Raw genomic sequence first — 21,742 nt, 5'->3', positions numbered from 1 at the left:
TCTCTCTGCTGTTTCTCTCCCTGCTGTTTCTCTCTGCTGTTTCTCTCTCTGCTGTTTCTCTCTCTGCTGTTTCTCTGCTGTTTCTCTCTGCTGTCTCTCTCTCTCTGCTGTTTCTCTCTCTGCTGTTTCTCTCTGCTGTTTCTCTGCTGTTTCTCTCTCTGCTGTTTCTCTCTCTGCTGTTTCTCTCTCTCTGCTGTTTCTCTCTCTGCTGTTTCTCTCTCTGCTGTTTCTCTCTCTGCTGTCTCTCTCTCTGCTGTTTCTCTCTCTGCTGTCTCTGTGAGTGGACCAATTCAGTTTGTCTGTGATGTGTATGCCGTGGAACTTAAAACTTGCTACCCTCTCCACTACTGTTCCATCGATGTGGATGGGGGGGTGTTCCCTCTGCTGTTTCCTGAAGTCCACAATCATCTCCTTAGTTTTGTTGACGTTGAGTGTGAGGTTATTTTCCTGACACCACAGTCCGAGGGCCCTCACCTCCTCCCTGTAGGCCGTCTCGTCGTTGTTGGTAATCAAGCCTACCACTGTTGTGTCGTCCGCAAACTTGATGATTGAGTTGGAGGCGTGCGTGGCCACGCAGTCGTGGGTGAACAGGGAGTACAGGAGAGGGCTCAGAACGCACCCTTGTGGGGCCCCAGTGTTGAGGATCAGCAGGGAGGAGATGTTGTTGCCTACCCTCACCACCTGGGGGGGCCCGTCAGGAAGTCCAGTACCCAGTTGCACAGGGCGGGGTCGAGACCCAGGGTCTCGAGCTTGATGACGAGCTTGGAGGGTACTATGGTGTTGAATGCCGAGCTGTAGTCGATGAACAGCATTCTCACATAGGTATTCCTCTTGTCCAGATGGGTTAGGGCAGTGTGCAGTGTGGTTGAGATTGCATCGTCTGTGGACCTATTTGGGTGGTAAGCAAATTGGAGTGGGTCTAGGGTGTCAGGTAGGGTGGAGGTGATATGGTCCTTGACTAGTCTCTCAAAGCACTTCATGATGACGGATGTGAGTGCTACGGGCGGTAGTCGTTTAGCTCAGTTACCTTAGCTTTCTTGGGAACAGGAACAATGATGGCCCTCTTGAAGCATGTGGGAACAGCAGACTGGTATAGGGATTGATTGAATATGTCCGTAAACACACCGGCCAGCTGGTCAGTGCATGCTCTGAGGGCGCGGCTGGGGATGCCGTCTGGGCCTGCAGCCTTGCGAGGGTTAACACGTTTAAATGTCTTACTCACTTCGGCTGCAGTGAAGGAGAGACCGCATGTTTTCGTTGCAGGCCGTGTCAGTGGCACTGTATTGTCCTCAAAGCGGGCAAAAAAGTTATTTAGTCTGCCTGGGAGCAAGACATCCTGGTCCGTGACTGGGCTGGGTTTCTTCCTGTAGTCCGTGATTGACTGTAGACCCTGCCACATGCCTCTTGTGTCTGAGCCGTTGAATTGAGATTCTACTTTGTCTCTGTACTGGCGCTTAGCTTCTTTGATAGCCTTGCGGAGGGAATAGCTGCACTGTTTGTATTCAGTCATGTTACCAGACACCTTGCCCTGATTAAAAGCAGTGGTTCGCGCCTTCAGTTTCACACGAATGCTGCCATCAATCCACGGTTTCTGGTTAGGGAATGTTTTAATCGTTGCTATGGGAGCGACATCTTCAACGCATGTTCTAATGAACTCGCACACCGAATCAGCGTATTCGTCAATGTTGTTGTCTGACGCAATACGAAACATCTCCCAGTCCACGTGATGGAAGCAGTCTTGGAATGTGGAGTCAGCTTGGTCAGACCAGCGTTGGACAGACCTCAGCGTGGGAGCTTCTTGTTTTAGTTTCTGTCTGTAGGCAGGGATCAACAAAATGGAGTCGTGGTCAGCTTTTCCGAAAGGGGGGCGGGGCAGGGCCTTATATGCGTCGCGGAAGTTAGAGTAACAATGATCCAGGGTCTTTCCACCCCTGGTTGCGCAATCGATATGCTGATAAAATTTAGGGAGTCTTGTTTTCAGATTAGCCTTGTTAAAATCCCCAGCTACAATGAATGCAGCCTCCGGATAAATCGTTTCCAGTTTGCAGAGAGTTAAATAAAGTTCGTTCAGAGCCATCGATGTGTCTGCTTGGGGGATATATACGGCTGTGATTATAATCGAAGAGAATTCTCTTGGTAGATAATGCGGTCTACATTTGATTGTGAGGAATTCTAAATCAGGTGAACAGAAGGATTTGAGTTCCTGTATGTTTCTTTCATCACACCACGTCACGTTAGTCATAAGGCATACGCCCCCGCCCCTCTTCTTACCAGAAAGATGTTTGTTTCTGTCGGCCCGATGCGTGGAGAAACCCGCTGGCTGCACCGCCTCGGATAGCGTCTCTCCAGTGAGCCATGTTTCCGTGAAGCAGAGAACGTTACAGTCTCTGATGTCCCTCTGGAATGCTACCCTTGCTCGGATTTCATCAACCTTGTTGTCAAGAGACTGGACATTGGCAAGAAGAATGCTAGGGAGTGGTGCACGGTGTGCCCGTCTCCGGAGTCTGACCAGAAGACCGCTTCGTTTCCCTCTTTTCCTGAGTCGTTTTTTTGGGTCGCTGCATGTAATCCACTCCGTTGCACTGGTTGTAAGGCAGAACACAGGATCCGCATCGCGAAAAACATATTCTTGGTCGTACTGATGGTGAGTTGACGCTGATCTTATATTCAGTAGTTCTTCTCGACTGTATGTAATGAAACCTAAGATGACCTGGGGTACTAGTGTAAGAAATAACACGTAAAAAAAACAAAAAACTGCATAGTTTCCTAGGAACGCGAAGCGAGGCGGCCATCTCTGTCAGCGCCGGAAGTCTAACTATGTCTCTCTCTCTCTATGTCTCTCTCTCTCCCTCTCTCGCTTGTTCTCTCTCTCTCTATATCTCACTATGTCTCTCTCTCTCTGTGTCTCTCTCTCTCAAAAGTACTTATTTTAACATATCATAATGTTTCAATGCAGTTTTATGCATTTTACACCATTTTAATGGTGTACAAATGATTATGTAAAAGTATGAGGTATTTTAAGAAAAAAAAATCTTAAATAAAATAAATCTGTTCTGGGGACCATATATTAGATTTTTCCACAGTGAAATAGGATATAAATAGCTGTGCCATTATTCTGAATGCATTTTGTAGAGCTAAACCTGTAGGGCTAAACCTGTAGGGCTAAACCTGTAGGGCTTAACCTGTAGGGCTAAACCTGTAGGGCTAAACCTGTAGAGCTAAACCTGTAGGGCTAAACCTGTAGGGCTAAACCTGTAGGGCTTAACCTGTAGGGCTAAACCTGTAGGGCTAAACCTGTAGGGCTAAACCCGTAGGCCTAAACCCGTAGGGCTAAACCCGTAGGGCTTAACCCGTAGGGCTTAACCTGTAGGGCTTAACCTGTGGGGCTAAACCTGTAGGGCTAAACCTGTAGAGCTAAACCTAGAGCTAAAGTAGGGCTAAACCTGTAGGGCTTCACCTGTAGGGCTAAACCTGTAGGGCTAAACCTGTAGAGCTAAACCTGTAGGGCTAAACCTGTAGGGCTAAACCTGTAGGGCTAAACCTGTAGAGCTAAACCTGTAGGGCTAAACCTGTAGGGCTTAACCTGTAGGGCTAAACCTGTAGAGCTAAACCTGTAGGGCTAAACCTGTAGAGCTAAACCTGTAGGGCTAAACCTGTAGGGCTAAACCTGTAGGGCTTAACCTGTAGGGCTAAACCTGTAGAGCTAAACCTGTAGGGCTAAACCTGTAGGGCTAAACCTGTAGGGCTAAACCTGTAGGCTAAACCTCTAGGGCTTAACCTGTAGGGCTAAACCTGTAGGGCTAAACCTGTAGGGCTTAACCTGTAGGGCTAAACCTGTAGGGCTAAACCTGTAGGGCTAAACCTGTAGGGCTAAACCTGTAGAGCTTAACCTGTAGGGCTAAACCTGTAGGGCTAAACCTGTAGAGCTAAACCTGTAGGGCTAAACCTGTAGGGCTAAACCTGTAGGGTTTAACCTGTAGGGCTAAACCTGTAGAGCTAAACCTGTAGGGCTTAACTTGTAGGGCTAAACCTGTAGAGCTAAGCCTGTAGGGCTAAACCTGTAGAGCTAAACCTGTAGGGCTTAACCTGTAGGGCTGATGTATGCGCTTTAGAATGTTTTTATTTTTATTTATAATTTTCTAACTTTATTTAACCAGGCAAGTCAGTTAAGAACTTAAGAACAAATTCTTATTTACAATGACGGCCTACACCGGCCAAACCCGGACAACGCAGGGCCAATTGTGCAACGCCTTATGGGACTCCCAATCACGGCCGGTTGTGATACAGCCTTGATTCGAGCCAGGGTGTCTGTAGTGACGCATGTAGCACTGAGATGCAGTGCCTTAGACGCTTGTTGTGCAGCTTGGACAAGGCGACGGTCGGTGAAACTCTGGCGCCACCAAGTGGACAATTACTTCCGTTCCCTTGTGGCAGTACTGACACCAGAGATATTCGAAAAAAATCAAATGTTATTGTCAATATAATTATCTCCAAATTGTTTCCCCCACCAGTATTTCATGTATTAGTATTCCAATTTAGCTGTTAATCTGGTTTTAATTCAACAAGGCTTTCTCTCGTGTCCGATTGGAGGGTGGATGACGCCGTGACTGACGAACCTCCCAATGTGTTACTTTGTAACAGTCAAAAGTGATTATTCCCGACGTTGATCAACTTCCGGTTTACGTCACCGTTTTTAAAAAAGTATTATCTTTGATATTTGGTGGAAAGTTTACAGAGTTCATTTTGGTATAACCATTAACGAATTTGACGTGTCCGAGAACGGCACCTTCCTCCCGAAAGCATTGTGGCATCGCTTCTCCGCCTTTTGACTAAGGTCGGGTGCAGTGTCCTTGACAGTGCTGCGCTTGATCAGAGAAGCGATTGCAGGCCGGCGTGCGCCCGGTAGTTGTGCTATTTTTTTTTTTTTGAAAATCATTATTTGTTGAATTGTTTACTATTGTTTCTTGTCCTGGGTTAGGTGGTGGTTCTGGTGGTTGACTGTAGGTGCACCAGCACCTGTAGGGTGAGTTAAAGGCCCTCTGGTTCTTTTTCTTTCTTATTTGATTTAAATGTCAGTTTTCCCCTTGTTTGTCCTGTTTTGTACCTCTCCTCCCCCCCTTTGTATCCTACCCCCCCTTTAATTATTCCTACTGTTTTGTGTTGCCTGCTAGCCGGAGGGGCTTTCTGGCTTGTTGGAACGCTATCCTCCTGGCCCTTTAGGCGTGGCAGGCATTGCATTGTTGTGTATTTTCCTTCCCATCCACCATAGTCCTCGGAGAAAACAGGGGCCATGTTCACTACCAGGACCAGCCCAAGCTGTGCCGTAAGTGTGGTGAACATGGCCACCTTGCAGACGCCTGTCAGAAGGTCGTCTGCATGAAGTGCCGGGAGGTGGGCCACCGCTACGAGGAGTGCACGAACGGAAGGTCGTGCAACCTCTGTGGCGAGCGGTCCCACCTCATCCGCGACTGCCCCTCCTCCTGGGCCAATAGGGCCAAGGCTGGAAGGAGGGAGTGGGCGGCCGCGGACCGGGCGCCAGAGGGCTGGAACGGCAGTTGCCGAGGTGGTAGTGGAGGAGCCGGTGGTGGTGGAGGAGGAGGCAGTAGTGGAGCCGGTAGTGGTGGTGGAGGAGACAGTTGTGGAGCCGGTGGTGGTGGTGGCTGTAGCTGAGGGCGCGGAAGGTGTAGTGGTGGAAGAAGTGGGAGGAGAGGACAAAACCCTCCCCACCCCAATCCCCCTGCCCCAGACTAATGTGACCCCTGAAGGAGAAAGTGCCGAGAAAGACAGAGAAAGACGGCTCCGGAGAGATGTTCAGCGAAAGCTCCCCAAGTGGGTCAGACATTATAGGGTCGGTGTCGGAAAGCACCATGGAGACGGTGTCAGAAGGTACGGGGGAGGAGGGGGAGATTCTGGAGGAACACCTCCCCCCATGTAAAAGAAATGTTGAGGAGCTCTCTGACCCCGAACAGGGTGAGGAGAAAAAGGGAAAGGTGGAGTGGGAGAGCTCCCAGGGGGAGGAAGAACCCAGAACCTTCCCCTCCAACTCCCCCAATCAAGTCTCCTTTTTAAGTCCTATTTTAACCTCCTCTCCCTTCCAACCCCCTTTACCCCGGAGGGAGCGAGAGAAAGTCCCTGAGAACTAACCCCCTTTACCCCGGAGGGAGAGAGAGAAAGTCCCTGAGAACTAACCCCCTTTACCCCGGAGGGAGAGAGAGAAAGTCCCTGAGAACTAACCCCCTTTACCCCGGAGGGAGAGAGAGAAAGTCCCTGAGAACTAACCCCTTTACCCCCGGAGGGAGAGAGAGAAAGTCCCTGAGAACTAACCCCTTTACCCCGGAGGGAGAGAGAGAAAGTCCCGGAGGGAGAGAGAGAAAGTCCCTGAGAACTAACCCCTTTACCCCGGAGGGGAGAGAGAAAGTCCCTGAGAACTAACCCCCTTTACCCCGGAGGGGGAGAGAGAAAGTCCCTGAGAACTAACCCCCTTTACCCCGGAGGGGGAGAGAGAAAGTCCCTGAGAACTAACCCCCTTTACCCCGGAGGGGGAGAGAGAAAGTCCCTGAGAACTAACCCCCTTTTAACTGTTCAATGCCTTTTCTTTTAGCACTGTTTTTACTCACCCCTTTTATGGCTTTTAAAATCACCACGATAAATGTGAGGAGTGTAAGAACAGCAACAAGAGCACAGTCGGTTTTATCCTTTTTAGAAAGGTTTAACTCTGATGTGTTTTTACTACAGGAGTGTGGTCTACACTTTTTATCCTCTTACAGGAAATGGGAGGATAAGTGGCAGCACGGGCCCTCCATTTGGAGTGGCTCCAATTTTAACAAGAACGATGGTGTTGCCATTTTAATCAAGACCCCACAGGTGGTGGTGAAGGGGAGCACGGTGGTGGTAGGTGGGCGTGCTCTTTTAGCCAATTGTACTTTTATGTGGAGGGATTTTAACGTGCTAAATGTGTATGGTTTTAACGACAAACATGACCGGTGCACACTTTTAGAAGACCTGCAGTCCCACATGCTAGGGAGGGATCCTCTAGTGGTGGGTGGGGATTTTAACTGTGTTTTAAGTAGAGCAGACAGGAGAGGGGCAGGAGGGGATTTTAAGGTAGACAGGTCAAGTGTTTTATTGCAAGGGCTGTGCAGGGATTTTAAACTGACTGACTGTTTTAAAACCCTGCATCCAAGAGAGGAGGGCTTCACCTGGACCAGTGGTGATGGCACCAGAGCCTCTCGCATTGATTATCTGTTTACCCGGGACTGTCCCCCAACTGATGCTAGAATAACCCCTGCTTTCTTCTCAGATCACGTAATGCTGACGTGCACCCTTTCACTAACTTCGGGGGTGACTGTGGGAAGAGGGCCCTGGAAATTGAACTGCTCCCTTTTAGAAGATGATAGAGTAGTTAGTCAGTACAGAGAGCAGTTCAGCCAGTGGCAGACGCTACAGGACTTCTTTGACACACGAGCACAGTGGTGGGAAATGGTGAAGGGAAGGACGAGGACCTTCTTTAGAGAGATAGGAAAGGAAAAAAGCAGAGCAAAAGAGAGACGCATGGTGGGACTGCAAAAGCGACTGGAAAGGTATTTTAACCTATGCCAACAGGGCCTTGATTTTAACCAAGAAATTAAAGAAGTAAAAAAGGAAATGGTACTTTTAGCAGAACAGAGAAGCAAGGGGGTTATTTTAAGAAGCAAGGAAAGGGAATTAGAAGAGGGGGAGAAGTGCACAAGGTTCTTTTTTAAGAAAATAGTTAGTAAGGGTAAGTTAATGACTCGTTTAAAAAATAAAGATGGGGTTTTAAAAACAGATACAGAAGGAATAAAATAAGTAGTCGAGGATTTTTATGGGGAACTGTTTGGGGTAAAAGATGTGTGTGAAGAAACAATGGGGGACCTTTTAACATCGACAAGACCCTACCCAATACAGACGACCTGACAAAAGACCTGACGAGGACAGAAATCGAACAAGGACTGAAACATTTTAAGAGGGGTAAATCACCGGGGGAGGACGGCCTCCCTTTGGAGTTTTATTTGACCTTTTGGGATGTTTTAGCCGACGAACTTCTGACTGTTTTTACCGACTTTGAACATCTTGACAGACTACCTGACAGTTTTAGAGTGGGGATCGTGACTCTTTTATATAAGAAAAACGACAGGACGGACCTGAAGAACTGGAGACCGATAACCCTTTTAAACTTTGATTGTAAACTTTTTACCAAGGTTTTAACACTCAGAATGTCGTCTGTTTAGGGGAGGTGATCCACCCGGACCAAACCTGTGCCGTGCCCGGAAGGAAGATCACGGACAGCCTGATACTGATCCGAGACGCCATCTGTTATGCAAGAGACAGAAACATGCGGCTTGTAGTCCTAAATTTAGATTTTGAAAAAGCCTTTGATCGGGTCTCGCACCAGTACCTCTTTAAGGTACTACAAAAAATGGGTTTCCCGGACAGGTTCTTAGCTTGGGTGGGACTGCTGTACGGGGACATCACCAGCAAAATCCTTGTAAATGGGCATCTGTCAAAAGCAGTGGGAGTACACTGCGGCGTCCATCAGGGCTGTCCATTATCTCCTCTTCTGTTCGTGGCCTGTATTGAACCACTGGCACAGGTCTTGAGAAGGGACCAAGGGATCAGTGGGGTGGGTATCCCGGGGAGTGGGGGGATGACCGCCAAGTGCGTCTTTTACATGGACGACGTCAACATTTTATGTACCGACCTCTTATCTGTCGACAGGACTCTGGACAGGACTGACTGGTACGGACGAGCCTCTGGGGCGAGACTGAACAGAGACAAGACAGAGGCCCAATTCTTCGGACCATGGGCAGACCCAGACTTGACCAGACTACCTCTGACAGTTAAACTGACGGACATAAGGGTACTGGGGGTAAAGTTTGACCGGGGGGGAGGAGGGAGCGGTAACTGGAGTGGAATCCTGGGGACTGTAAGACAGAGACTGGGTTTTTGGGGACTACGACAGCTGACTTTTGAGGGCAAGGTTTTAATCATTAAAGCTGTGATTTTACCCGTGCTTTTATGAATCAGTTCTGTTTTTATCCCCCCTCGAAGGAGTATTTTAGATCTGGAGCGAATGCTTTTTTACTTCCTGTGGGGAGGCAAGTGGGAGAGGCTGAGGAGGGAGGTGGTCAAGAGGCCCAGGTCCAAGGGGGGGAAAGGCTTGCCTGACCTCTACTTGTTCCTGGGCAGCCGCTACACAGCGTTACATCTGACTCTTGCCACCTCCCCGGTCAACAACAAGACTCAGGCCCTCGCACAGTTCTGGCTGGGATCTTACCTCAGGACTCTGAGGCTGATCCCAGTCGACCTGCGAGCCCCAGTCTCTTTCCTGCTACCCCCGCCCTACGTCCAGCTCCAGAAGTTTTTAAGACATTTTAAACTGGAAAAAGAAACAGTCACGGTCTTAACAAAACACCGCTCTCTTCTCTCTCTTGTGCAGGATCGGGAACCAGTATGTCCAGTGCGCGGGCTCGCTATAGGTGAGCCCACAATGGTTTGGCACATCGTGGCCCATCCTGCTCTCCTGAATCTGCATCGTGACCTGTCCTGGATGGTCGCCCACGAGATCCTCCCGGTCAGGGCCGTTATGCACTCACGGGGCATGGCGAGGACATCCGCGTGCCCCCGACCAGGCTGCGGCCAAGAAGAGTCGGTGAGGCACATGCTCTGGGAGTGCAGAGCCGCCAGGGACCTGTGGAAGGAAGCAGGCCCCCTGATCACCTCGTGTCTGCCAGCAGACCTAACACCTCAGCTCGTGCTGTATGGGGTGGGCCGAAGGCCCTTTCCATCGAAGACCTTCACCAAGCTCTGGCCCACCCTCACGTGCCTGAAGGAAGCACTGTGGTCCTCCCGTAACCTGCTGGTAGCGAAAAATGTAGAGACCACCCCCCAGGCAGTGGCCATGGTAGCCACGGAAGCCCTGGGGTGGTACGAAAGGAAGGGGGCCTCGACCCCAGGCGAAGGGTCCTCCACAACACCCTAGGTCCCGGCGGCCACGGCCTGACAGCGCCGCGCTTAGGGCGATGCGCCTAGGGGAGGGATCTCCTCTGGGCCCCGAAGGACGGGACGATGATCTATTCAGAAGAGCAGGAGGAGGTGAGCTTGATAACGACTCACCCCGCTCCTGTACAAGGGACTGAAGACAGCCTTTTAACAAAGTGGCTTTTTAACATGTTTTTCATGTCTTAAAAATGTTTTACCTTTGTTAGATCATTAGTACACATTTTAAATGGCTTTTACAGATGTGATGTTTTTACAAGGAAAGTACTTTTATTAATGGTTGTTTTCATTGATTTTAACAACATGTACTTTTTAACAAATTTAAATGTAACTTTCAAATGCTGTGTTTTATGCTTTGTTGCCGTTTTTATGTGTATAAATGATGTAGAAAATGTATGAGCTGTTTTTAAAGGAATTGTGCCAATAAAACTTTTCCAAAAGAAAAAAAAATCTGTTCTTATCAGTTTAATATCTGATACGTCCCCTATCTGGGGACCATATATTAAATAGATTTTTGGAATAGGGAGATGGAATAGGGGCTTGCTCCGTCCACTCCATGCATCGACCTGGTATTGCAGTACCTCCAGGAACGGTGCACCCCCTGCCGTTGTAAAGAAAAACTAACATATTTCTCTAGTGTTCATTTATCAGGACCGTGATGGATAATTACATTTAAGGTAGTTCATCTGAACGCCAATGATGACTAGATCGTGGTGGTCAAGTCAGTCAACTATTCTATTGACCACGACAGCTGATATGAATGGTGAGTTTCATCAAAATCAAAGTTAATTTGTCGCATGCACAGGATACAGGGTGTAAACTACAGTGAAATGCTTACTTGCAAGCTCTCCTAAACAATAATATACACGAATAGCTAAATAAAGTCGTTAAAAAAATAGTTATGATTGGAAATATATACACAATAACAATATACAGTATAAACTATGAAATGTGCTTAAGTCATGTACTGGTAAACATGGACTGTCACTCATACAGGTAACGTTATCTGATGTTTTCTCATGTTGTGTTGTCAGGTGTCTCTGCCATGCTATGTTGTTGTCTTAGGTCTCTCTTTATGTAGTAGTGTTGTCAGGTGTGTTTTGTCCTATATTTTTATTTATCCCAGTTCCTGTCCCCGCAGGAGGCCTTTTGCCTTTTGGGAGGCCGTCATTGTAAATAATAATTTATTCTTAACTGACTTGCCTAGTTAAATCTCTCTCTGTGCTCTCTCTCTCTCTCTCAGCTGTTTCTCTCTCCCTCTCTCTGTGCTCTCTCTCTCTCTCTCTCAGCTGTTTCTCTCTCCCTCTCTCTGTGCTCTCTCTCACTCTGCTGTCTCTCTCTCTCTCAGCTGTTTCTCTCTCCCTCTCTCTGTGCTCTCTCTCTCTCTCTCTCAGCTGTTTCTCTCTCCCTCTCTCTGTGCTCTCTCTCACTCTGCTGTCTCTCTCTCGCTCAGCTGTTTCTCTCTCCCTCTCTATGTCTCTCTCTCCCTCTCAATTCAATTCAAGGGCCTTTATTGGCATGGGAAACATGTGTTAACATGGCCAAAGCAAGTGAAGTAGAGACTATACAAAAGTGAAATAAACAATAAAAATTAACAGTAAACATTACACTCATAGAAGTTCCAAAATAATAAAGACAGTACAAATGTCATATTATATATATATATATATACAGTGTTGTAACGATATGCAAATGGTTAAAGTACAAAAGGGAAAATAAATAAACATAAATATGGGTTGTATTTAGAATAGCAGACCCTCACACCAAATTGAGTTGAAGGTTTTTTGAAATCAACAAAGCATGAAGTCTTTGCCTTTGTTTTGGTTTGTTTGTTAATTAGGGTGTGCAGGGTGAATATGTGGTCTGTCGTACGATAATTTGGTAAAAAGCCAATTTTACATTTGCTCAGTACATACTTTTCACTGAGGAAATGTACAAGTATGTTGTTAATGACAATGCAGAGGATTTTCCCAAGGTTGCTGTTGACACATATCCCACGGTAGTTATTGGGGTCAAATTTGTCTCCACTTTTGTGGATTGGGGTGAATCAGTCCGTGGTTCCAAATATTGGGGAAGATGCCAGAGCTAAGGATGATGTTAAAGAGTTTTAGTATAGTCAATTGGAATTTGTGGTCTATATATTTGATAATTTCATTAAGGATACCATCAACACCACAGGCCTTTTTGGGTTGGAGGGTTTTTATTTTGTCCTGTAGCTCATTCAAGGTCATTGGAGAATCCAGTGGGTTCTGGTCGTCTTTAATAGTTGATTCTAAGATTTGTATTTGATCATGTATATGTTTTTGCTGTTTGTTCTTTGTTATAGAGCCAAAAAGATTGGAGAAGTGGTTTCTCATACATCTCCATTTTGGATGGATAATTCTTTGTGTTGTTTGTTTAGTGTTTAAACATTTTCCCAGAAGTGGTTCGAGTCTATGGATTCTTCAATTACATTGAGCTGATTTCTGACGTGCTGTTCCTTCTTTTTCCGTAGTGTATTTCTGTATTGTTTTAGGGATTCACCATGGCGATGGCGTGGACTCAGGTTTTTGGGGTCTCTGTTTTTGGTTGGACAGGTTTCTCAATTTCTTTCTTAGGCTTTTGCATTCTTCATCAAACCATTTGTCATTGTTCATTTTCTTCGGTTTTCTGTTTGACATTTTTAGATTTGATAGGGAAGGTGAGAGGTCAAATATACTGTTTGGGTTTTCTACTGCCAGGTTTACACCTACACTATTACTATTACTATTAAACATTTTGTCCAGGAAATTGTCTAGAAGGGATTGAATTTGTTGTTGCCCAATAGTTTTTTGGTAGATTTCCACACTACTCTCCTTCCATCTATAGCATTTCTTAATATTGTTCATCTCTTTTGGCTTTGATGCCTCATGATTTAGTATTGCTCTGTTCAAGTAGACTGTGATTTTGCTGTGATCTGACAGGGGTGTTAGTGGGCTGTTTGTGAACGCTCTGAGAGACTCTAGGTTGAGGTCAGTGATAAAGTAGTCTACAGCACTACTGCCAAGAGATGAGCTATACTTGTACCTACCATAGGAGTCCCCTCAAAGCCTACCATTGACTATGTACAGACCCAGTGTGTGACAGAGCTGCAGGAGTTCATTCAGGACTATCTGTAATCATGGTAGTATCTACATTAATGTAGAAGTGTTTAGAAACATATTCTATTCTCATTAACAATATAAAAAAAGTGACTCCAAAATGACACAATACATTATTTAACATTAATTTATATTGGGCACTAATTAATCTAAAACACAAACAAAACAAAAAACAAATGCATCCAACAGGTGTGTTGAGTCAGAAGGTTGATGTAGTCATTGCGTGCTAGAAATATGGGACCAAATACTACACTTTATTTATACAAATATTTAGGGGTGTCAATAATTTGAGACCTACCTTTTTGAGGAAAAAATAGTATTACTTGTTAAACAAAATATTTTAAATGTGCAAATGTACTAGTATAAAATAATATAATTTCCATATAATATAGCTCAGTATATGAATTGTTTACTGTATACAGTCATTAGTGTGTGTGTGTGTGTGTGTGTGTGTCCATGAAGACCGATGAACCTCTCCGACCATGAGATGACAGTGAGGCAACAGAACTGTGCAGACTTGATGATTATGTTCCGTGACCAATCCACCAATCCCATCAGAGACAAGGGAGATTGAGATCCTACTGTATAATGGACAGTAAGTTTTGTGTGTTGTGTGTGTGTGTGTGTGTGTGTGTGTGTGTGTGTGTGTGTGTGTGTGTGTGTGTGTGTGTGTGTGTGTGTGTGTGTGTGTGTGTGTGTGTGTGTGTGTGTGTGTGTGTGTGTGTGTGTGTGTGTGTGTGTGTGTTTGTTGCACTGTCAGTTAGGGCAGGGGTCATCTGTTTTCTCCCCATTTTAGATGGGAGAGAATTTAACAATCATGTCATGAATTATAGATTATGACCAGTAGAGGCCGCTGTTGCACCACCAAAGTAACTATGCTTCATGATCTATGATGAAGCACTTACTCCACCTTGTGGGGTAGATCATATTAATTCATGCAAAAAGTCAGACATGAATAAACTACCAATTACTTCATTTAATTTCATTTAATCAATTCATTCATTATTTTGACCATTATTGTCCTCCACACCACTAAGGTAGTATTCACAACATTTTCCCAAGCAAATCAAACCGTCAACCACAACATGTCCACACTCATTCAAACACCTGGGGCAGGTAGCCTAGCGTTGGGCCAGTAACCGAAGCTGGATCGAATCCCCGAGCTGACAAGGTAAAACAAATCTGTCATTCTGCCCCTGAACAAGGCAATTAACCCACTGTTCCCCGGTAAGGCGTCATTGTAAATAAGAATTTGTTCTTAATTGACATGCCTAGTTAAATAAAGAAAAAAAATCATGGAGCGGGTTTGTTAGATTAAAAATGTTTGTTTAATTTAAACAGAATTGTCACATACAGAAAGGCACGTAATACATGAGAACAAAACAACAAGTCAAATCAAATTCATAATCATTGCATGTACATTTCCAGGTGTATCAAAACGGAGAAACAAAGAATCTCAGTAATGCTTCATTTTTACAACCCACTGTTTAGCAGGAAGTGTAGTTACTTACAAATTAAAACGGTAATTACGTGATAATTGCATATAACACTTCGGTTTCGTTGAGATTCATTGAACCAATCAAGTACCATCTAAGGGTTGCAAAATTCCGCTTCTGGAGTGACCTGAATATTGTAAACCGGGTTGTAAAATGAAACAGTACCAGAATCCCATATTGTAAATAGTCAGCAGCAGATGAACAACAACACAAACAAACCAACAAACTAGAGGTGAAAGGTTATTAAAACAAACAAATATAAGATATGGTCCGTATTTGAAATGGAAAGTCCTCACACCAGTCTCTCCTCTCACAGATACCAGTCCTCACACCAGTCTCTCCTCTCCTCACACAGATACCAGTTAGATACTAGTCCTCACACCAGTCTCTCCTCTCCTCACACAGATACCAGTTAGATACTAGTCCTCACACAGGTACCAGTTAGATACCAGTCCTCACACAGATACCAGTTAGATACTAGTCCTCACACCAGTCTCTCCTCTCCTCACACAGATACCAGTTAGATACTAGTCCTCACACCAGTCTCTCCTCTCCTCACACAGATACCAGTTAGATACTAGTCCTCACACCAGTCTCTCCTCTCCTCACACAGATACCAGTTAGATACTAGTCCTCACACAGGTACCAGTTAGATACCAGTCCTCACACAGATACCAGTTAGATACTAGTCCTCACACCAGTCTCTCCTCTCCTCACACAGATACCAGTTAGATACTAGTCCTCACACCAGTCTCTCCTCTCCTCACACAGATACCAGTTAGATACTAGTCCTCACACCAGTCTCTCCTCTCCTCACACAGATACCAGTTAGATACTAGTCCTCACACAGGTACCAGTTAGATACCAGTCCTCACACAGATACCAGTTAGATACCAGTCCTCACACAGATACCAGTTAGATACTAGTCCTCACACCAGTCTCTCCTCTCCTCACACAGATACCAGTTAGATACTAGTCCTCACACAGGTACCAGTTAGATACCAGTCCTCACACAGATACCAGTTAGATACTAGTCCTCACACCAGTCTCTCCTCTCACAGATACCAGTCCTCACACAGATACCAGTTAGATACTATTCCTCACACAGATACCAGTTAGATACTAGTCCTCACACAGTTACCAGTTAGATACCAGTCCTCACACAGATACCAGTTAGATACTAGTCCTCACACCAGTCTCTCCTCTCCTCACATAGGTACCAGTTAGATACTAGTCCTCACACCAGTCTCTCCCCTCCTCACACAGATACCAGTTAGATACTAGTTCTCACACAGATACCAGTTAGATACCAGTCCTCACACCAGTCTCTCCTCTCCTCACACAGATACCAGTTAGATACTAGTCCTCACACCAGTCTCTCCTCTCCTCACACAGATACCAGTTAGATACTAGTCCTCACACCAGTCTCTCCTCTCCTCACACAGATACCAGTTAGATACCAGTCCTCACACAGGTACCAGTTAGATACCAGTCCTCACACCAGTCTCTCCTCTCCTCACACAGATACCAGTTAGATACTAGTCCTCACACCAGTCTCTCCTCTCCTCACACAGGTACCAGTTAGATACCAGTCCTCACACAGGTACCAGTTAGATACCAGTCCTCACACAGATACCAGTTAGATACCAGTCCTCACACAGATACCAGTTAGATACTAGTCCTCACACAGATACCAGTTAGATACCAGTCCTCACACAGATACCAGTTAGATACCAGTCCTCACACAGATACCAGTTAGATACTAGTCCTCACACCAGTCTCTCCTCTCACAGATACCAGTCCTCACACAGATACCAGTTAGATACTATTCCTCACACAGATACCAGTTAGATACTAGTCCTCACACAGTTACCAGTTAGATACCAGTCCTCACACAGATACCAGTTAGATACTAGTCCTCACACAGTTACCAGTTAGATACCAGTCCTCACATAGGTACCAGTTAGATACTAGTCCTCACACCAGTCTCTCCCCTCCTCACACAGATACCAGTTAGATACTAGTTCTCACACAGATACCAGTTAGATACCAGTCCTCACACCAGTCTCTCCTCTCCTCACACAGATACCAGTTAGATACTAGTCCTCACACCAGTCTCTCCTCTCCTCACACAGATACCAGTTAGATACTAGTCCTCACACCAGTCTCTCCTCTCCTCACACAGATACCAGTTAGATACCAGTCCTCACACAGGTACCAGTTAGATACCAGTCCTCACACCAGTCTCTCCTCTCCTCACACAGATACCAGTTAGATACTAGTCCTCACACCAGTCTCTCCTCTCCTCACACAGGTACCAGTTAGATACCAGTCCTCACACAGGTACCAGTTAGATACCAGTCCTCACACCAGTCTCTCCTCTCCTCACACAGATACCAGTTAGATACCAGTCCTCACACCAGTCTCTCCTCTCCTCACACAGATACCAGTTAGATACTAGTCCTCACACCAGTCTCTCCTCTCCTCACACAGATACCAGTTAGATACCAGTCCCCACACAGATACCAGTTAGATACTAGTCCTCACACCAGTCTCTCCTCTCCTCACACAGATACCAGTTAGATACCAGTCCTCACACAGGTACCAGTTAGATACCAGTCCTCACACCAGTCTCTCCTCTCCTCACACAGATACCAGTTAGATACCAGTCCTCACACCAGTCTCTCCTCTCCTCACACAGATACCAGTTAGATACTAGTCCTCACACCAGTCTCTCCTCTCCTCACACAGATACCAGTTAGATACCAGTCCTCACACAGATACCAGTTAGATACTAGTCCTCACACCAGTCTCTCCTCTCCTCACACAGATACCAGTTAGATACCAGTCCTCACACAGGTACCAGTTAGATACCAGTCCTCACACCAGTCTCTCCTCTCCTCACACAGATACCAGTTAGATACTAGTCCTCACACCAGTCTCTCCTCTCCTCACACAGATACCAGTTAGATACCAGTCCTCACACAGGTACCAGTTAGATACCAGTCCTCACACAGATACCAGTTAGATACTAGTCCTCACACCAGTCTCTCCTCTCCTCACACAGATACCAGTTAGATACCAGTCCTCACACAGGTACCAGTTAGATACCAGTCCTCACACCAGTCTCTCCTCTCCTCACACAGATACCAGTTAGATACTAGTCCTCACACCAGTCTCTCCTCTCCTCACACAGATACCAGTTAGATACTAGTCCTCACACCAGTCTCTCCTCTCCTCAGACTCAGAATCACACACCTTTCAAGGCTCATCTTGAAGTGCACCTGTATAGTGTCCTCTGTCCACTGTGGAGTACACCTGTAGTGTCCTCTGTCCACTGTGGAGTACACCTGTAGTGTCCTCTGTCCACTGTGGAGTACACCTGTAGTGTCCTCTGTCCACTGTGGAGTACACCTGTAGTGTCCTCTGTCCACTGTGGAGTACACCTGTAGTGTCCTCTGTGGAGTACACCTGTAGTGTCCTCTGTCCACTGTGGAGTACACCTGTAGTGTCCTCTGTCCACTGTGGAGTACACCTGTAGTGTCCTCTGTCCACTGTGGAGTACACCTGTAGTGTCCTCTGTCCACTGTGGAGTACACCTGTAGTGTCCTCTGTCCACTGTGGAGTACACCTGTAGTGTCCTCTGTCCACTGTGGAGTACACCTGTAGTGTCCTCTGTCCACTGTGGAGTACACCTGTAGTGTCCTCTGTCCACTGTGGAGTACACCTGTAGTGTCCTCTGTCCACTGTGGAGTACACCTGTAGTGTCCTCTGTAATAGAGGAGCTGGGCCGTTCCACAAAATCAGTGTCTTTTGCGTCCAGTTGAAAGTCCCAGTTATTTTGTTCCTTTGGCAGTCATTTCTGAAGATGATTATTTATTGTGATTAGTGATTCCTTTAGGTCTGTCCCTCATTTTAAGGAATAGTTAGTTGTCCAACTGAATGTATTCAACTGAAATGTGTCTCCCGTATTGAACCCAAACCCTCTGAATCAGAGGTACGGGGGGCTGCTGTACTCAACACCCACGTCGTCCGGGGAACAATGAGTTAACTGCCTTTCTCAGGGGCAGAAAAACAACTTTTTCCCTTGTCAGCTCTGGGATTTGATCCAGCAAGCTTTCGGTTACTGCCACAACACTCTAACCACTAGGCCGCCTGCCTCTCTAACCACTAGACCGCCTGTCGCTCTAACCACTAGGCCGCCTGTCGCTCTAACCACTAGGCCGCCTGCCTCTCTAACCACTAGGCCGCCTGCCTCTCTAACCACTAGGCCGCCTGTCGCTCTAACCACTAGGCCGCCTGTCGCTCTAACCACTAGGCCGCCTGTCGCTCTAACCACTAGGCCGCCTGTCACTCTAACCACTAGGCCGCCTGTCGCTCTAACCACTAGGCCGCCTGCCTCTCTAACCACTAGGCCGCCTGCCTCTCTAACCACTAGGCCGCCTGCCTCTCTAACCACTAGGCCGCCTGTCTCTCTAACCACTAGGCCGCCTGCCTCTCTAACCACTAGGCCGCCTGCCTCTCTAACCACTAGGCCGCCTGCCTCTCTAACCACTAGGCCGCCTGCCTCTCTAACCAATAGGCCGCCTGTCGCTCTAACCACTAGGCCGCCTGCCTCTCTAACCACTAGGCCGCCTGCCTCTCTAACCACTAGGCCGCCTGCCTCTCTAACCACTAGGCCGCCTGCCTCTCTAACCCACTAGGCCGCCTGTCGCTCTAACCACTAGGCCGCCTGTCGCTCTAACCACTAGGCCGCCTGCCTCTCTAACCACTAGGCCGCCTGTCGCTCTAACCACTAGGCCGCCTGCCTCTCTAACCACTAGGCCGCCTGTCGCTCTAACCACTAGGCCGCCTGCCTCTCTAACCACTAGGCCGCCTGCCTCTCTAACCACTAGGCCGCCTGTCGCTCTAACCACTAGGCCGCCTGTCGCTCTAACCACTAGGCCGCCTGTCGCTCTAACCACTAGGCCGCCTGTCGCTCTAACCACTAGGCCGCCTGTCGCTCTAACCACTAGGCCGCCTGCCGCTCTAACCACTAGGCCGCCTGCCGCTCTAACCACTAGGCCGCCTGCCTCTCTAACCACTACAAGGAGATGTATGGCTGAATTAAAACCTGTTGGGGCTAACCACACAAGGAGATGTATGGCTGATTTAAAACCTGTTGGGGCTAGGGGGTACAAGGAGATGATTGGCTGATTTAAAACCTGTTGGGGCTAGGGGGCACAAGGAGATGTATGGCTGATTTAAAACCTGTTGGGGCTAGGGGGCACAAGGAGATGTATGGCTGATTTAAAACCTGTTGGGGCTAGGGGGCACAAGGAGATGTATGGCTGATTTAAAACCTGTTGGGGCTAAGGGGGCACAAGGAGATGATTGGCTGATTTAAAACCTGTTGGGGCTAGGGGGCACAAGGAGATGTATGGCTGATTTAAAACCTGTTGGGGCTAAGGGGGCACAAGGAGATGATTGGCTGATTTAAAACCTGTTGGGGCTAGGGGGCACAAGGAGATGTATGGCTGATTTAAAACCTGTTGGGGCTAGAGGGGCACAAGGAGATGATTGGCTGATTTAAAACCTGTTGGGGCTAGGGGGGCACAAGGAGATGATTGGCTGATTTAAGAAGAAATCATCAACCCTGTTACTTCATCTGGTACTTAATATAGTAAAACCCCAAAAAATGTAAAGTCTTGAGATGGTAAAACATGTTTTTTTTTTATTAAGTTGAACATATGCTCTTTATGACAGAATGTAAACATTTGTTGAAATCAGAGTTTACATTTTTTTTTTTTTTACCAAATGAGACACTTCTCAGAAGTCACTGAATCGGTGGAACGACCCAACTACCACAAGATGGTAAAATAACCCTGATATCACAGTGTTGTAGACTGTCCACTCTTCTCAGCTATTCAAATGATTTATTACTATTGGAATTCCGTAAAAGCTCATAAATAAAATCCCGTGAGATATTTGAGTTTTGTAAGAGACTGAAGAAGTGACACCGTTCACATGTCTTTATATTGTCTTGATGTTTATCGAGCGATAACCTGGTGGGAATACAAACTGATAACCCCATCGGATTGATTTTGTCTCAGGCAGAAGTCTTATCACAAAACCTCAGTGGCCTTAGTGGGTAAAGATTCATCAGGCAACCATATATGTGCCCCCACCCCCACCCCACCCCCCCCCACCCCCACCCCCAGACAGCACCTCCTCACTTCTCTATAAATTATTTTCTAAATAAAAACAACAACAAAGTCATTAAAAAAAACGTGTATCAAACAACATATTGCACTTTTAAAATGTATCCAATAAAAGAAGTAAACGAACCAAGTCAGTTTTAAAAGATGACAAACGTGTGACTGCAGGCAATAAGGAAGAAATGAGGAAAGTCTGTCTGTAAGACATGAAACAGAGTCCACAGCGTACATCCCAAATGGCATCCTCGCTATATAGTGCACTACAGGCCCCATAGGGCTCTGGTCTAAAGTAGTGCACTACAGGCCCCATAGGGCTCTGGTCTAAAGTAGTGCACTACAGGCCCCATAGGGCTCTGGTCTAAAGTAGTGCACTACAGGCCCCATAGGGCTCTGGTCTAAAGTAGTGCACTACAGGCCCCATAGGGCTCTGGTCTAAAGTAGTGCACTATAAAGGGAATAGGGTGCCTTATGGGACACAACCATTAAAAACAATAAAACAAGATGTGTGTGTGTGTGTGTGTGTGTGTGTGTGTGTGTGTGTGTGTGTGTGTGTGTGTGTGTGTGTGTGTGTGTGCGCATGTGTGTGTGCGTGCGTGTGTGTGTGTGTCCATGAAGACCGATGAACCTCTCCGACCATGAGACGACAGTGAGGCAACAGAACTGTGCAGACTTGATGATTATGTTCCGTGAGCAATCCACCAATCCCATCAGAGACAAGGGAGATTGAGATCCTATTGTATAATGAACAGTAAGTTAGAAACCATGGTTAAACCCAAGTCCTCTGTCTGAAACCATCAGGCTCGATCCCACCTCTTCTGATCTTCATCACTTACAAATGCACCATTCTGATGGAGTTCTGACTGAGTCCGGAGATCATTTGTTGCAGTGTGACGTTGTGGACTGCATCATCCTC

The 21,742-nt window shown here is 46.6% G+C and overlaps 1 protein-coding gene, 2 long non-coding RNA genes and 1 pseudogene across 7 annotated transcripts; 3 read left to right on the top strand and 1 right to left on the bottom strand.

The window, feature by feature from the left end:
• Window positions 1-4,653: 4,653 nt before the first annotated feature.
• On the top strand, window positions 4,654-10,484 carry LOC112218930. 2 transcript variants are annotated; one of them, XM_024380174.2, is made up of 2 exons: window positions 4,654-5,023; window positions 9,458-10,483. In XM_024380174.2, the coding sequence occupies exon 2, from the start codon at window positions 9,509-9,511 to the stop codon at window positions 9,998-10,000; it is 492 nt and encodes a 163-aa protein (XP_024235942.2). In that variant the 5' UTR covers window positions 4,654-5,023; window positions 9,458-9,508; the 3' UTR covers window positions 10,001-10,483. The 2 variants fall into 2 exon arrangements, with proteins under 2 accessions (XP_024235942.2, XP_024235941.2); XM_024380173.2 differs by lacking the exon at window positions 4,654-5,023 and adding an exon at window positions 6,412-6,891 and having other exon boundaries at window positions 9,458-10,484.
• Window positions 10,443-10,620, top strand: LOC112219248 (annotated as a pseudogene).
• A 4,075-nt stretch (window positions 10,621-14,695) lies between these two features.
• Window positions 14,696-17,549, top strand: LOC121840095. 4 transcript variants are annotated; one of them, XR_006079407.1, is made up of 3 exons: window positions 14,696-16,206; window positions 16,381-16,946; window positions 17,155-17,549. It is a non-coding gene; the product is annotated as an uncharacterized LOC121840095 (long non-coding RNA). The 4 variants fall into 4 exon arrangements; XR_006079406.1 differs by having other exon boundaries at window positions 16,294-16,946; XR_006079405.1 differs by having other exon boundaries at window positions 16,265-16,946.
• A 160-nt stretch (window positions 17,550-17,709) lies between these two features.
• LOC121840094 lies at window positions 17,710-18,837 on the bottom strand. Its single transcript, XR_006079403.1, has 2 exons — window positions 18,392-18,837; window positions 17,710-18,359 (listed from the first exon to the last, which is right to left on the bottom strand). It is a non-coding gene; the product is annotated as an uncharacterized LOC121840094 (long non-coding RNA).
• Window positions 18,838-21,742: the final 2,905 nt, after the last annotated feature.

Source organism: Oncorhynchus tshawytscha, linkage group LG19 (genome assembly GCF_018296145.1).
Source record: "Oncorhynchus tshawytscha isolate Ot180627B linkage group LG19, Otsh_v2.0, whole genome shotgun sequence".
In the NCBI taxonomy this organism is placed as follows: Eukaryota; Metazoa; Chordata; class Actinopteri; order Salmoniformes; family Salmonidae; genus Oncorhynchus; species Oncorhynchus tshawytscha.
Note: the sequence above shows the minus strand (reverse complement) of the source record. Positions and strands in the feature narration are given on the sequence as shown.

Excerpts from the sequence above, each read along its gene's own strand:
- LOC112218930 (XM_024380173.2), top strand. The coding sequence starts at position 6,586 with ATGCCTTTTCTTTTAGCACTGTTTTTACTCACCCCTTTTATGGCTTTT. Across the intron at positions 6,892-9,457 it reads TGAAGGGGAGCACGGTGGTG|GATCGGGAACCAGTATGTCC; the intron begins GTAGGTGGGCGT and ends TCTCTTGTGCAG.